At 34.9% G+C, this 17125-nt stretch overlaps 2 protein-coding genes across 6 annotated transcripts; both read right to left on the bottom strand.

Annotated features, from left to right (window-relative positions):
* Window positions 1–225: 225 nt before the first annotated feature.
* Window positions 226–8742, bottom strand: LOC118048075 (uncharacterized). 3 transcript variants are annotated; one of them, XR_004687427.2, is made up of 7 exons: window positions 6946–8742; window positions 4370–4803; window positions 4080–4241; window positions 2483–2558; window positions 2023–2178; window positions 1552–1861; window positions 226–1481 (listed from the first exon to the last, which is right to left on the bottom strand). XR_004687427.2 is itself a non-coding variant. In XM_073409813.1 (7 exons), exons 1-7 carry the CDS (start codon window positions 8587–8589, stop codon window positions 1721–1723), a joined length of 2574 nt encoding a protein of 857 aa, XP_073265914.1. In that variant the 5' UTR covers window positions 8590–8742; the 3' UTR covers window positions 226–1720. The 3 variants fall into 3 exon arrangements, 2 of the variants coding, with proteins under 2 accessions (XP_073265914.1, XP_034913502.1); XM_073409813.1 differs by having other exon boundaries at window positions 226–1861; window positions 6946–8258; window positions 8298–8742; XM_035057611.2 differs by having other exon boundaries at window positions 226–1861.
* Window positions 8743–10650: 1908 nt separating this feature from the next.
* LOC118048074 (uncharacterized) lies at window positions 10651–15580 on the bottom strand. 3 transcript variants are annotated; one of them, XM_035057609.2, is made up of 7 exons: window positions 15328–15580; window positions 14820–14904; window positions 14607–14674; window positions 13414–13527; window positions 13128–13299; window positions 11037–11186; window positions 10651–10939 (listed from the first exon to the last, which is right to left on the bottom strand). In XM_035057609.2, the coding sequence occupies exons 2-7, from the start codon at window positions 14892–14894 to the stop codon at window positions 10913–10915; spliced, it is 606 nt and encodes a 201-aa protein (XP_034913500.1). In that variant the 5' UTR covers window positions 14895–14904; window positions 15328–15580; the 3' UTR covers window positions 10651–10912. The 3 variants fall into 3 exon arrangements, with proteins under 3 accessions (XP_034913500.1, XP_034913498.1, XP_034913501.1); XM_035057607.2 differs by having other exon boundaries at window positions 14820–14928; XM_035057610.2 differs by lacking the exon at window positions 14820–14904.
* Window positions 15581–17125: the final 1545 nt, after the last annotated feature.

Raw genomic sequence — 17125 nt, forward strand, 5'->3', positions numbered from 1 at the left:
ATGACTCAGCGCTCAAACCACGGAGAGTGGTGCAGCTTTCAGGCTGTTGGTTCTTGCAACAAGTGGCTTGAGTCCGTGTAAATTGTGATATTGCATCAGCTTACAGAATTTTTTTTTTTCCTTTTTGTGGAAAAAACCTCAGGACTCGGATAACAAATTTCGGGAGTGAGCACTCTGTTAAGAGTTATAACAATGGAGAAATATGAAGAAAGAAAGAAGATGAGAGAAATTTAGCTTTGAAGAAGCTAACAAATTTGATATTTATTTCTTCAATGAATGCTTTACAAACAGTAAAAGCTAACACAACGTGAGATTGGCTTCTCCTAGAAAACTCAAATCTCTAACTTACCTTAATGAACTAACCTGACAGTTAAAATAGAACTACCAGTCTTCTAACGAGCTGCCTATATAGCTAGCTATAACACTTGTTTTATTACATGGCCTGACTTGTATGTAAGTTGAAGTAGACTCGTATACTGTCTCATAACATTTCCCTTCTCTTCACCAAATCCTTGACCTCAAGGATAGAAATTGATGTCTGGAAACTGAAGCACTACTTCACTCAGCTGTTCCCGAGTCGCATCTTCTTTAGGCAGAGAAGTCCACTTGGTTAATCCCATGACAACTACACCATTGTTCCTCTTCATCATCTTCCTGTCCGGTACTGCTTCAGGAAAAAGCTTAATTGTGCCCAGTATCGCTCAAAGTAGGCAAATTGGTTGTGACCACTGCAATAGCGCCTGCTTTTTTGTTTTATTTTTTTCCCAACGAGTGATGCATGAAAGGCTAGGTGCGGCTGTGACCCTTCCGGTAGCTGCAACCCATAAGCCAACTATCCCAACTTTTGTAATATGAGTTAAGGCCCGTGGCAACGAGGATGCAGCTTTAAATTCTTCCTCAAAGCCACAGTTCCTTGCCTGTAGGGTAGCAATTTCTAATACACATAATTCTCCACTAAAAACTCTCAGTTCTTGCTTTATCTGAAATTTGTTTCATCTTGGGCTGAGCTCGCTGAAGTTGTTTTTGTAACAATTTATCCATCATCTCCTTTCAAGTACAAATCCCCCGGCAGTTGCTACTGCAGTGGAATTCTAAATCGAAAACTTCTTGCAAGGTGGTGGCGGGCCAAAGATCCAGTAAAAGCTATAAATAAAAAGGTTTCGAGTCCTTCAACGTAAAATTATGAGTACCAGACATGTTCTAATTCCTCTTTTTGGAAGATTTTAAGAACTCAATCTACATAGGAAAGCAGTAAAACCCATTGACCGATCACCATTTCTATCTTTTGTGGTTAAACCCTTTTCTATTTCTAGTTTGCATAACCTTTCCTTCTAGCAAAGCTGGATACCATTTTTGCAGGACAAAATTTTGCTTGTATATTTAGTTTGCTGGATGGAGAACTGTTCGACGACTCATTTAAAAATGAGCCATGCTCAAAATGCTACTCGATGACGGCTGTAGGCATCAACCATAGAGGGTCACTGAAAAGAATCGAACAGAATTAATAGTGAAAGGCTACCTTCTGCTCAAAAACTAAATTAGAAAGCTTACATAATGTTAATCAGTCCATTCTACTTGCATGTACAGCCCAATATTCATGTCTTCTTTTCTTGGTCAAAGCATCACAGAAGTCCTATCTTCAGGTATTGATAAGGTGCTGAACTCCAAAAGTTTCCCTGGCCGCTACTGATGTTCATTCTACCCTCAAACAACACATACTTCAGATAGAAGACACTGAGGAATAACGCAATGCAAATTCTTGCAGTTCAGGAACCCTGATATGTTCCAGTACAGGAGACGTCTTCAAGCCAATAATTTGTACATCTGAATTTGAGTGACCATCTAAGAAAACATTTGTAACCTGTAAAAAGCATCATAACAACTTAGAACTCCAATGTCCAGCAATTGTGAGTCCATGAAAAGAAGAGAGACCTGTGGAGTTAGAGCTTATCAAGAATAGAAATAAATACTAGTTTTAGTATTGGCATTATAAACAAAGCGAACCTAATGAGAGAAATGTACCTGACTGCATCCAAAAAGTTTAAGCACCTTCAATGATAAACAACTATCCACAATCAAGCCCAAGGCCTCATTTGTCAAGTTCCGACACCATGACAAATCCAAACTCAGCAACTTTCTTGAACGTCTAGCAAGAGATAATGCTGTACAGTGGCCAACCTAGGAAAAAGAGTCACAGATGCCACCATCAGTGAGTAGAAGAATCTAATTTCAGATGAAATTCCCCTAGGTCCAATAATCCAACAGAACCTTCTAAGCCAACAGAAACATAAGTAGCTAATCAATAATAAGAAGATCAGCAGGCAGAACCAGAAGAATTGAGCAAGGACTGCATTCCAGTAACAAATAAATAGGACCAACTGTTTGATGCAATTTCAAAAGTGAATGGAAGAAACTCCTAAACCACCCCTTGAATGGGGAAAATGAGGATCCCGAGAAGAAGAGAGAGTAAGCAATAAGGTACCTTCTTAACATTATTCAATGAAAGTTCTTTTAAAGGCTCTCCAGAAGCTTCCAAAAATGCAGCAATAGCTTCATCACTGTCACCAGAAGAGGGAAGGAAGAGTTGAGAAATAAAATCAATTTGCCATCGAGAAGTTGCTATTACTAGTGAGGGTCCAACAAAACGAAGTCACACTGATATGCAAAAAATTAAAAATGGGCAGAGTAGAACAATGATTTGGGTCTGCATGGCAGAAGATGCCCTGACAAGAAAAAACCCTTCATCTTAAGGAGCAGCTTAGATAACCATTAAGCAATTTGCATAGCCATGACCAGTAACAGCCCCAGCTTGGTATAACCATAAGACATTTTATCTTTACTCGAGTCGAGATTCAAATATATTGAAACATTTGCAACACTTTCCAAAAAATTCCTTTGATTCAGCGATCAACATACAGTAGGGAAGGAAACATTTGACATGATCTTACAATAAAGTAATAGAATCTTATTACCCTCAGAAAGTTCTAAAAACAGTGTCAACTTGCCAATTTCCATATAATTGTGAACAATGGAGGAAAAAATGTGAGGTCATGCTTTCTCTTTTCACCACCCTACTTAAGTTGAATTCATAAAATGCTGAAACTCATTAAAATGCACAAAGATTTATACATGCTCATTGTCAATACAGTAACAGGTTGGATGATTCAACATGTTCCTTCCATTCATCAGTAGGACATCTTGATACAAACCAAGAATGTGGCTTGATGCAGAACAACGAAAAAAAAAGAATTAAAGCAGAAAAGAAAGAAGCTTTTAGAGAAAGAAGCTAAGAATTGAAAGCAAAGAAAGAGAAGAATGAGAATTGGAAATACTCAACTCTGCAATATTTTTCATTAATCATAAAAAATTCCATTAACATTTAGAAAAGTAGGATATAAATACTAAAACCCTAACTAGAACAAACGATTAGGCTTATGGCCTACTAAATAAAATACCCAACAATAATTAAATCAAACCCAACAAATAAAGCCTAATTACTAAATCTCAACTAAAACTTTATACTCTAAAACATAAGCTAAAGCCAATCTCTCAATGGTTTGGACTATTTTTCATCGTCTATGATCATACAAGAGCATAAACAATGTTTTGGGTCTAGTGTCCCCACCATGGCTGTTTGCATAGCAAGATTAAATTATGCAGCAATGCCAATAGATTGTAAATCAAGTAGATATCTCTGGCATTCCAGGGATGAACAATGGTTAGGAGCCCAGATCAGAGAAATCAATTTACACACTCCAGGGAAATGGGCAACCAAAGTAAAAACGAAAATGTAGAAGTTGACAGCCAAATAAAACTATGCAGAAATTTCTTCAATTGCATGATGTTTCTATAAACCAAGCATGAGACGTGCTAGCTCAAATAAAAATAATATAACCATTTTAGCACCCCAAACCATGCTTATAACATAATGAAAAAGAATTGCTGATAAAAGAAAGATGACATAGAACTTTAAATGTAAATAAAAAGAAAATCCAAATCATGTACATGCAAGAAAAAACAAACAGTTGTAGAAATCACAACGCCTAAATAGTAATTAAATCACAGTGTTATGCAAATACCTGAAGGCATTGCGGCAGAGTTTCAAAGTATGGATTTCTCTGCAAGCATTTGCAAGAAATCCCAAAGCAGAATCTGTCAGTTTCCTCAAGTTACCAAGATCAAGTGCACATAATTTAGAGCAGGTTTCAGCTATGACTTTCATGGAAGAATCAGTCAATTTCCTGCACCAAATTACATCGTCCAAAATAAGAAAAGAACACTTAAAATCAGTAATCAATGGCGTGATAATCTCCCACAGATAGCAAACAAATTCACTGATGTTGCACATACAATGTTAAAAGATGCTTACACACAATCAGTCAAAACAAGCTCCTTTATATTATGGCCACGTGCAACAATAAATCCCCTCAAAAAATTATCATTAATGGTTTGAATTCCAGACAGGGACAACACTTCTAAATGTTCTAGTTTCTTCAGTGCTGGCAAAATGAGCATGGGTTGAATGCTTTGGCAATCATTAATGTACAGTTCCCGCAAACTTGTTGCCAACGAATCAGCTAAAGTATCAATACTGGCAGAGGTAAGAAGGGAGCACTGGCTGAGATTTAAAGATTGTAGGGCAGGAGCAGAAGAAACAAGTGAACTAAGTGCAGCATCTGAGAGTCGGCATGCTCCACTGATGGATAAAGTAGTTAACCTAGGCAAGCTACCTGGTGACCGAGCTAAAGTAGCAAGTAAAGTATAATCTGCCATGCAGCGTCCACATTGGTCGAGTTGTAGAACCTGATTCTCAGAACAATGAAAGTTAGATCATCAGTTTCCACTCATTGAAATAGAAAGAGACACCATGTTATAATCAATGTGCAATGTGCAAAGAGAGGATTATTCATACACACAGAGATATCCTTTCACACGATGAGCTGTCTTACAGTACCACAGATCACAGCACTATGGTTGAATGGAAACTTGTTATAAATCCAGTCAAAGTTGAAGTCTACGCAAAAGATATATGAGAACCAACAATAGGTTCTAGAACTAAAATGTATATTAGAGACCAACAACGGGTTCTGGAATTAAATCACAAAAAATGTTTGAACTGGAAATCTGATTGAAGTAAGCAAGCACAGAATGAAAGAAACCTGACTGCCAATGAAATAAATGGCATACTCATGACTGCCAAGGAAAATATTATATAGATAACCAACTCAACATTTAGTTGGGCTTCACAGCCACTGTGGCAACAACCAGCAATATGATAGAAGCTCTAATCAATGAGACTTCCATTTAGCTCAGTTTAGTCTACATAAACTGGTATGACCAGAACATTATTGGTTCATCTTGCTTTCATTCTTGACTTCTTCAATCCAGTAAGACTAAAGGTGAACAACCTACCTACAAAGACGTGTAGTAGAACCATAAAAATGTTTAGGAAAATGAAAATAGAAATAAGAGCTTCTAGTTGGTCTAGGGAAATAAGAGACTTCTCATTGTTTTTATTCACGTGTGCCTCTTTCACAAAACTGAATTTTGTAGAGATTCTATTGAGTTTATGTACTGCACATTAGCTGCCATTCCATAAATTCATTATTGTCAACGTAAATGAGGCACACAGAGAAGCATGCACTCATTTGTATATTTGTAGGCGGAGCCAAGGATAAAAGGTTTGCTACAAATCAAAACCCTCAGAAACCAAAAACACTATAAATATAAGAAGGCTATCAAAATACTAAATTTTATTCTCTGTCTCTCTTTGCCCAAAGACTATCACAACCCTTATATATATATATATATATATATATATATATATAATACCTAGAAAACCTAATAATACTGAATAGAAAAAAAATTAGGGAAAAATATCCAAATTAAATATAAAAGCATGATAATAAAGAATAGAAAAATAAAATAGGAATAAATAAAATTAAATAAGAAATAAAAACCTTAAGCATGGGTTGAAAGGAACTCGTCCTAGAGTTAGAAATTATCCTCCATCAAGAATATCATTTCGTGTGTGAACCACCTCATTGTGGATTCCTAACACCTTTTATCGACCACCTCATCATGAATCCCCAACACAACACTTTTGTGCAAGTAGCTCCATCATGGATTCCTCACACTATTTTTGTGCAGGTCACCTCATTATGAATCCCACCACCAGAATTTTGAATGACAACAATTAATGTAGATGAAAACAACACACTAATTCCTAGACATCTTTTTCTTAAGAAGAAACCTCCTCATCCCTCCTATACAAGCACATCCTATTCTGCAATTGTTGGGCTCTTATACCAATTAACAAAGGTGGGGCAAAGAATAAGAGGTTTGTTACAAGTCAAAACCCTTAAAGTCCAAGAACAACATAAATACAAGAAGACTCAAGATACTTAAATTTTTTTTCTTCTATGTCTCTGTTAGTCAAAAGATTATTACAACCCTTTATATATAAAAAAACTAGAGAACCCTAATAATACTGAATAGAAAAAAATAAATTACAGAAAAAATTCCCTTCAAATAAAAATAAAAGCTAGAAAAACATCATAATAAGAAATAAAAAAATGAAATAGAAAGAAATAAAATTAGCTAAAAAAAATAATTTTCCTAAAAGAAAAGCTCTTACATCAATATTAAAAAAGAACTATATGATGGGAAGATGTCGGATGCAACCACATGGTCTTGGCCTTGAGTAGGCCAGAAATGGATAAAGGGTCACTAAGCCATATCCCAACCTTAATCAAGGTTAATCTATTTGAAGTAATAGTTACAATTTTTGGAGAACTCCCATGAAAACATGCTAGCACCATCAAAGATGAAACCCCAAGAAAGTTTTCATATAAGCAACTAATGATCCATCAGAGTTCCATTTCAGATATTCAACATAAAAGCAAATGCATGATAATACAAATCAAGACGGGTATATAAACATACCGTTAAGTTGTGCGAGTCGCACACCTCAAAAATTTTTGTGAACTCTTCCTCTGCTAGCCACGAACAATCCCTTATACGTATCTCCATAGGTGATCCGCGGACAAGAAGAGCCAAAAAATGAGCATTCATTCTCCGAGAATCACAGAGCAATTGGCATAGCCTATGCCTCAAAGCATCTGGGACATGTTCAAGTGAAGCAATTGCATCGGCATTCTTCACTAGAATTTTCATGCATAATTCTTGCAGTGAAGGAACCAATCCTTTTGAAGGCTTACACGCCCGATCAGTTTTTGGCATCCAAGTTATTGGCACATGTTTTTCCTTCTCTGAAATGGAGCCCCTCTGTTGCAAGTTAAGCCTATTTGCTCTATCCCTGATAATCTTCATAGCAGTAGAGAAAGGACCAGGCCAGTCTTCAACTTTGTCATGCTCTTCTTCCACAGATGGCATTTCTACGTCATGATGGTCTGCCTCATGCTCCTGAACTTCAAAATGTGCAAATCGAGAAGCATTCTGCCTTGCTATATCACGAAATTGCTCCATTCTTGATTCAGGCACTTTACTTCTTGCACTCGCACCCTCCTTTCTCTCTTCCAGAACCACACTCTCTGCCAAACCATCAACCAGATTCTTAACTCTGGGTTCTAATTGCAACATATCCTTTCCATTTGATATCAAACCATCATCAACAACCAATTTCCCCTTCCCTTTCTCTTCTCTGCTATACCTCATCCTTCCCCTTGAACTTCCACCCTCAAGAGAAACTGGATTTTCCCCTAATTCCTCAATAACAACAGCACCCTCTTTACTTCTCTTCTCTTTTTCCTCTCTACTATACCTCCTCCCTCTCCTTGAAGTGCCATTCTCATCTGTACATGGATTTTCCTTCATTCCCTCGACAACACACTCTTTAACTCCCTCCACTTTCACTTCTCTGTCATATTTTCTCCTTCCTCTTGTTGAAGTCCCACTCTCATTAGCACTAGGGCTTTTCCCCAGGTCCTCCACAGCAATACCACCCTCTTCACCTCTCTCCATTTTTACTTCTCCTGTACATTTCCTCTTTCCCCTTGACGAATCACCCAACTTCTCCGAATTTTCACTTCTCTCGACCGCGTTATCATTCAAAATTTCCACAGACTTCTCTTGAACATCCAACTTTAACACTTTCTTACCCAAATCCCCCCTTCCCTTTCCCTTCCCTTTTGTACGCAGAACACTCGAACCCTTGACTTCTTCACCTTCAATTTCAATTTTACGATTATCAACAACCTTTTTCCCAGACCTCAAACTTAAAACCCTCAATACTTCACCTCCAACATCTCGTTCGGTCATTTTCTCAACCACATCACCTTCATTAACAAGCCGACCTTGTTTACCATCACTCCCCTTCTTCCTCTTGCGGGTTGGAGTTTGAAGGGAGGCTTCGGCAGAAGGAAGTGACTTCGAAGCGAGACGGAGGCTCCGCCTGCGTGGAGGGGCAGAGTCGGAGCCCAAAAGAGAAACACCGGGGGGGTTGGGGGTGGGAGGGGATTGGTGAGTGGAAGGTTCGCGAGTTCGAGTTGGAGTGACAGGTTCGGGTGTGGGCCCTTTTTTGTTTGCAGGTGTAGTTGGGAGTATTCCGCGGGACCTGAGCACAGCCATGGAATGAAATGGTGGGTGAAGAGAGAGAGATGGAAGATGATGGAGCGGAAAGGAACTGATTACAGGATCAATATAAGAACGCCGATGGGTGCCGCTCTTTTTTCTATTGTTAGGGTTTTGGACCCAAACTTCCCTAGTACGCTGCTTGTGTTTCCCGCCATTTTTATTTTTTTTTAATTACAATTATTTAGTACTCCCATTTTTTTTAGTTTAAGGGATATCGTGGCATCCTGTAAATGGGGGATTGTTAGTGGAAATTAAAAACTGGGCATCATTAAAATTTAATTCAGTCCCATATATATATCGTGTAAAAATTAAAATTAGACACATGGCCCATAAAAAAAAGCCAGTGCATCCATTTTTTTTTTGTTTGCTCTTTTTTATTATTTTTTTAATGAAAAAGCAAACGACTTGACATTTGTTTACCAAGATTTTTACTGCTGTAGATATAGTTGAAAAATCAGGCTAAGTTTTGTCGGATAAAAACAATATTTTAATTTATTTTTATTTAAAAACACCTAATAAATATAATTAAAACTTCATTAAACTAATTTTCACCTTAAAATACTCATCAACACGTTTAAAAACACAATCAAACTAGAAAACATCTCTTTTCTCAAACTTTATCTTTTTTTCTTTTTTAGCAATACAGAAGTTAAAAAATAATTTAATAACGCCTTTCTTCAAGAATGACATGTTCACATTAAATTTAGCTTTTTTATTCACAAAAGCTACAATTTGTTTCAAAATTACTTTCGTGTTTGTGATACAGTAAATATAATAAGGTATTTGGTAGTAAACTAAACTATATTTTATACTACAGATTTATTAAAAAATTAAGTTTAAAACGCAGTTTTTAAAAAGCATATTTTACATATTTTTTTAAATGGATTTCATAAAAATCTGTTTATTTTTACATTTCAAAAGTGTTTTTGAAAAAATTTGAATTTTTTTTATTTTTTTTAAATTAATATTTTTTTGTATTTTCAGATTATTTTGATGTGCTGATATCAAAAATATTTTTTAAAAAAATAAACAAAAAATTATTTTGATGTATTTCAAGTAAAAAACACTTTGAAAAACAACAACAATCATACTTTTAAATACAATTACTACACATTTTATTCATGTTTTTTGCTATACATAAACTCCAACCATAATTTTTACCAAATACGTATCTAAATCAACTAACCATACCTAATTATTTATTTTTTTAAAATCATAACTACAAAAGTTACCTAAAAAAACAAATATGCTCGATTGTTGTAGGTGAACAATCACTTTTTCTTTTCAAAGTTATTTTTGAATACTCTTATTTCTCAAACTCAAATACAAAAAATGTGAATAAAATAAAATTATGGATTAAAATATAAAAATTATAAAACTAAAAGAGCAAAAAATAAAGACAAAAAAATTTTAAAAGACCAGATTTGTTTAAAGATTATGTCTCATGACCTGTTTTACAAGAAAGCCTATATTTTTACCTCTAACAAATTTTAAATATATATTTTTATTTTATTTTCAAGTAATTTATTTTTATAAGATCAAGCATTAATTTAATATTAAAATATAATAATTTTATAAAATATAAATCAAAATAAAATATCACACTCAATACTGCTCAAAACAACATGAAAGTATAGAAAAACAATAACCGGAGCGGGGAAAAAAAACACGCATTGTGTTTAGGTGCAGTGTTTTCCAAATCTCTTTTTAAGTATTTTTTGGGTAATGTAATGTATTTACGAGAAGAACTCACTGTATCCAAGTCCAACTTGCACAAGATTAGTAATCACGTTTGCCAATTCGCCGGCTCTACAATGATCATCTTCTGAATAGATTTATGGAGTTTGTTTAGTTGTTCTCGTCTACAATTCGCATTCGGGAAAAGGATAGAACAATGGAAGCTAGGTTGAAAGTTACGTGAGATCAACCAGTTAAAAGATGGAATTTATCAGAATTTGGATTGGCTAAAGCAATGCTTATAAACGGAATCCACTCTTCCGGCGTGGTAAAAAGTCGGAACCCTAAACCTTCATCGCCAAAGGCCACAACATGGTCAGGATCGTGAATGATCATGCTCCGATAGAGTTGCATTAAAAACTATAATGTTCAGGCTAAATGAATAGCCACAAATAAACATCCGGAAATATGTAAATTTCCTACAAAGCTATGGAACCATCGTAACCCAGAACTATAATTCTCTCACAGTGTTAGCAGGTATCGTAACGGTGCAATGAGCTGTGGCAATTTAAAGAGCACGTCGACGTTCACATTTGAAACTCCATCGTCATTGAAATTCTGGGAAACTCCTGCATCGATGTCAGCCTGTAAGCTCTTCCATCAAGCCCTGTTGATCAAACAAGGAAAAAAGTGAAATTCAAGTGGGTTCAAGAACAAAATGTTAGAAGACAATTTCAGCTAACCAAGTCACCACGACAACCCACCCGTGCAATGTACTGCTCAGCATCGGTTCGTTTAAGAAAGTGCATCGAATGGCGAGCAAGATTGGCTGTCTTATCACTTAGTAATATCCCTTCACCCATATCATCAAGGACTCTCACCTTGATGTATGGATCTTTGGGCGGAACCATATCCTGCCATGCACAATAACCTCAGCCATCAAAATCTAAGTAATCAGCATACGATATTTAGTCATCATGTGAAACAATTCGAGCATTAAACTGTATCCAGTTTAGAAGACAATCTCTCACTGTTTATATTTCTCAAACCAGCATGTTAGTGACAGATGTATTGATGCTTCTTCAAAAGTAGTGTCTACTGATTAAAAAAACTACATATATAACCTTAGAAGCTAATACAACCATGACTTCCTTTGATGGATTTTTGATCTTATAATAATATCCTTGCTTCTGCTCTGACTAGCACCGACCCTTGCAAATAAAAAGCTCTAATAGGTTTTTTTAAGACCATCTTGAAGGCTAAACTTGAGCTATATGACCACTGAAGATCCGGTCAGGTCTCCCTCTGGCAGGGAAACCCTTAAAAAAAAAAAAAAAGCTCCAATAGTTTGCTTTAAGACCATCTTGAAGGCTAAACTTGAGCTATATGACCACTGAAGATCCGGTCACGTCTCCCTCTGGCAGGGAAACCCTTAGGATCTGTTCACTAGCAGAAAATTATTTTTCTTTCCTGTTTTCAGTATTTTTTTTCAATGAAAAATTGAAAACATGTTCATTTATTGAGAATGAAGATGATTTTTTTTTTCATAATAAAAAAGGAATACATCAAACCATGATTTATAATAATCATTTTAACATTTTGTATTCGTAATAATCTAATTGTATAATATTATTTTTTTATCATTCAAAATTAAAAATTATCATGAAAAAATTACATTGTAAACTAAAAAAATCATATTAATGTTTTTATAAAAATTAAATTTATGACACTAACTAAATATGAAAAAATATATAAAAAAAACATAATTTTAATCTTTTACATTGCTAAAAACTACTTGTGTATATTAAAAAAAATTTATTGTTCGTGTCTTTTTTTATTTGAAAAATAGTAAAAAACTTGCAAGGAAAAAACTATGGAGAACCTCAAAAATATGTTTTCTAAACTTATTACAAATTTGAAAATATGAAAAACTAATTTTCCAGTTTTTTGGATGGAGAATATTACATTCGGCAAAAAAGTCTAATAAAAAAGTTAAAGAGTATTAATATGTTTCTGAACAACCTCTTACCATCTCAAGCACACTTGTGGAAAAGATAATGCTTGTCTTTGTGAGATGGGAACAGAACACAATTAATAAACTTTTGAAAAAACCATTTGGATTTTGACTAAACAATATACTATCATGCTGAACTTTTGTCAAGCATATCCAATTGGTAAATTATTGCTCCATCTTGCTAGTTGAGTCATATAATCTCTTCTTTCTCTACTTATTGAGTTATATGCTTCATATCCTTCTTCATCAGCCAAGTCTACCACTGCATAGTGATACATTATCACCCATCTTTCAGTAAAGAGACATGGTCCGTCCAAGGACCCTAGAGAACAAATCTGCAAGTTTAATTTTGGACATGGGTTTTCATGTCATAATCAGTCGAAGATTCATGCATCTTTTAATTTTCACCCATAAATTATAGCATTTGGCCACTCAAGGATGAGTTTCCTTGGTAATGCTAACAAAAACGAAATGAAATATACTATTTTGGGAACACTCAGCTTAATTTTTAAGACTGGCAATAACATTAAAGTGACACAAGGCTTGCATCCACAGAAAGATCGAGAAATGTTAGAGCCTTTTGTTGGTAAGAGCTAAACCACCAAAACAAGGGAAAGAAATGGATATGTCAACCATGAGCCGACCGGATATAAAAAACAGCAATCCATGTCAAAAGAAAAGCTCATTTCCTATTTATAGGGAGAAGTTGTTAGCCACTGGTAACACAATAAAATTTTCCAAACAATTTCAATTATTTTTTTGTTGCACCAGCAACCGTTATTAGTCTGAAACTCTGAATGCATCAAGTCCATATTCTGAGAGAAACAGAAAGAGAGCTTACCACATTCAAGTCAATTCCCACTTCTGCCATGTATGATTGCAAAGCAGCAGAATGCTTCCCAAAATAGTTTTTCTCTGAAGGACTGAGCTTCTCTTGAACTTCTTCTGGGAGCTCAAGAAGCTCAAGCCCAACCTTCCAAGCAAAACTTTGTATAATTTCTGCTCGGTTGTGCCTGCAAGGATATAAACCATGAGCCAAAAGAGCTGAAGATGAGACAAACCTCAACAAAGGAACTCACTAGAAAGAGTAGGGTCATGAAATAGAACAAGGATTAAGAGATACTCACACGTAAGCCATTAAGCAACGCTTGTTGCGAATTAAAGAAAGGTGGTGGATGAGTGCCCCATAGTGGTCTGCATTTCTAGTTTCTCTCACATCCACACTTTCTTCCTGCATTTTCCTATTGCCATAACAAGTCAATAAATCAAGCAGAAGAAGAACAATATATATTTTAGCATTGCATACAAAATTGCAAGAGAGAGAGAGAGGAAGATGGAAAGGAGGCAAACAACTTGTTAAGATAAGACCAATCGGGCATATAGATTGAAATTCTTCCAGCAATTGATCACAGAGAAGTAATTCCGTATGGTTACACATGTAGGCCCATACACTGACAAGGGAGGTCTTTATTAAAAAGTAAAGGCACATTGGCCCTGCGTAGGTGTATGAATGATATGACAAGCCTGCTCTCTTCCCATACCAGAGAAATTTGTCCAAACCAATTCTCCCATGTAACAGAGCAATTCTTGTTCTTTATAATGGTAAAATCAAGAGAAATAATTATAGTAACTGATGGGTATTTACAGAAAATCAATGATATGCAACAAAATTGTAATAGATATTATCAATTGCATGGTATCCTCTTTTCCACCAAAGGGAAATGTGGGTTACAATCTGCAAGCATGAGTATGCTACTAAAAATTCCATGAAAAACTAATACAATCCACACTAGAAACCTTAAATCCCAGGTACCAAATGCATGGAATATTATGAAATACAAGCACTGCTTCCCTCTAGACTTCACCAACTTGACCATAATTGAAAGGTTGAACCAGAGTAGGAGCCAAAAGAGCATCGGGTAAAACTTAATTTCATGTGTCCATATAAACTTAAGTATGTATTGATGCATCTGTTAGATCATAACTCAATGTGTTCTAATAGCAGAAACCTTAGGTCTTTGAAAATTCAAACCAAACTGATCGTTTAAGTTGAAGTGATAAGGACTCCCACAACAAATTTCATGGGGGGCACTGTGTAAATAAGACTAGAGCTTAATCCATTACACCAACAAATTAAATTAGTAGCGGCTCCTAAATGTAGCAAATTCTTTTACTGTAGATTTTTCTAGCAGTCAATAACTAATAAAGTATCATCGCTACTACATGACCAGAGGTGCACAGCTAAAAGAAATAAAAAAATAAAAAGGAAAGAAAATATACATTCTAGCATTTCCAAAAGATGAGCTAAAATGGGGAGTACCTTATCAAAGCCTGAAGCTCAAGGTAGTGCTGAGTACATTGATCAACAACTTGATTAAACAAATCTTCCTACAAAACAAGATCACATCACTTAAATAACATATATTGTTACAATAACAGATGAACTAATCCAAACCACTTCTTGCCCAATAAAATTGTCACAGAAAATAGGTAATTGAATATGCCATAAAATAAAACAAAAAACTTTGCTCACATTGAAAAGTTGAAGCTGTCCCTTTTCACCATTGGCAAGGTCTTTAATTAGTTCATATCCCTTTCTCGCATACATTTCCCTCAAACTATCAGAAAAGAAAACACTTGACCTAAAAGCAAAAGGGAAAACAAAATCCTTCCTCACTTAATTTTTTAGTATATGAATTAATGAGAATCTTTCAATCCCTCATAAACCCAAAAAGAAAAAAAAATGTACACATATAACATCAATAAAAGCTTCACATAAACAGAGAAATAATCTTGGGAAAGAAATCCCATTTTTATAGAATGAAAAAGGCAACAGTGCTAGAAAATTAGAGAAAATGGAGAAATGGGTTTCTGACAGTGCCTTTTTTGGTGTTTGGTTGGAGAGAAAACGAACATAGTTTTGGCCCCATTGTGTTCAATTGAAAACTAAAAAGAAAGAGATTAACTTTTCATAAATTGCAAATAGTAAGTTTGGAAAAAAGAAAACCCATTCAGAAACCCAAAAACGAGAAATAACACACCTCAACGTGGGTAATCTGGCCGGCGGAGGGAGCCGGATTGCTGTGCGTCAGATTGGCAAGGAGAGGGAGTGGGGGAAGAGACAGGTACAGTGAGAGGGATGGAGAAAAAGAGCTGCTTCTTTTGAAACAACTGAAAAACTGGCGCGTCAAATGTCCCTCGCAGAGCGGTTTATCCTAGCTTTTTTCAGGGGGGATAAATCCGAGTAATTTGAAAGTGCTCCAAAAATAATTACATGACAAATCGGCATAACGGTGGCGGGAATAAAAAAACCAGAGATGCATATCATTAACATTAACATTAACATTTAACAATTATTCACATATTAACATTTAAAAAAAAAAACTAAAAGAGATGTATCTTTTACCATGCATTACCATATAAAATATTATTTATTATAATAATATTTTTTTAATTTTAGTTTTCAATATTTGAATTATTAAAGATTAAATTTTATAATTTGTTATGGTTTATTTTTTAATAATAATAATAAAAAAGAGATAGTGCTTCACAAAATAATATTCATTGCAGTAATGTTTTTTTCTTTAAATATATTTTTGAATTTTATCTTTTAATATTTGAGTTATTAGATATTAAACTTTATGATTTGTTATGATTTATTTTCTATAAAGTCATCTCAATCTTATGATTTGTGTCGCGGATTTGATAGGTTAACCCGGTTAACTAGAGTTTTTTTTTTTTAATTGGCTTTTTTTTATTACATTATTTAACATTGAGTTGATTAAAAATTAGACTTTATAATTTGTTTTTATTTTCTTCTATGAGGTTATTCTGATCTTATGACATGAGTTTTGCGAGTTAACATGGATAAACTCGAGTTGTTTATTGTGTCCTTTTTTATACTTATTTTTTTTAATTTCATCATTCAATAATGGATTGATTGAAAATTGAGCTTCACAATATATTCTGATTTGTTTTTTATATGGTTATCGCAATCTTATAGAGAATATCAAATTTAAACATTAATGAAAAATCAATAAAATACCAAATTTAACAAAATATAAATAATCATTATATAATAAAAAAACCCCAAAAGGATCAAGGTTGTGTACAATGCTAAGGGGGTGGGGGGCTAAGGCCTAAACATTGAGGCTAGGCTCCTCTATGAGGTAAACTTCATGTTAGACAATTGAAACTCTAGTAGGGAAGATATCAACGAAGTCAAACACGGGGACAAGATGGAATGCAACATAAAGTCCATTTAAATTCCCTTTCACAGGTTAAAAAAATACAAGTTGGACATGGAAAAGAAAATCTTGTCTCTAACTATCTCGGTTAGTTATGTAGACCCTGCAAACATCTCTTGGAGCTCCTCGGGAGAGTTCCTTATAGTTTATCCTTATACGAGACCTCTAGGCTTCCTTTCTAGCTGTAAGGAGCTCAGCCTTTAAAGCCTCATGAGATGCCCTCATCTCAGTCATTCCTTGTTTCAGAAAAGCTATTTCAATATGAGTTATACGGAGCTCCCTTTTATTTCAGCTAAAGAACCTAATCTCTCATGTCGTCCATCAACATTGTATAGGCTATCTTGAGCTCTTTCAGCTTAGCCTCCACAACAACCTTCTCAACCTTAGCCTTTGATGAGCAATCTGGTTTGCCTTGTGCTTGATGATGACCTCTCTCACTTGGCTCCTCTCAAATTGCCAACGTCTATTAAAGTGGGCACATAACATGAAAGTCTGACAAAGATAAATGATGATTGTTAAAAACAATAAAAATAAAACAAAATAATAAGATCAGAAAAATATCATATTTTCTTACATGGAGGGCATTTGTCCA

The sequence above is a fragment of the Populus alba genome, chromosome 6, assembly GCF_005239225.2.
Source record: "Populus alba chromosome 6, ASM523922v2, whole genome shotgun sequence".
Lineage (NCBI taxonomy): Eukaryota > Viridiplantae > Streptophyta > Magnoliopsida > Malpighiales > Salicaceae > Populus > Populus alba.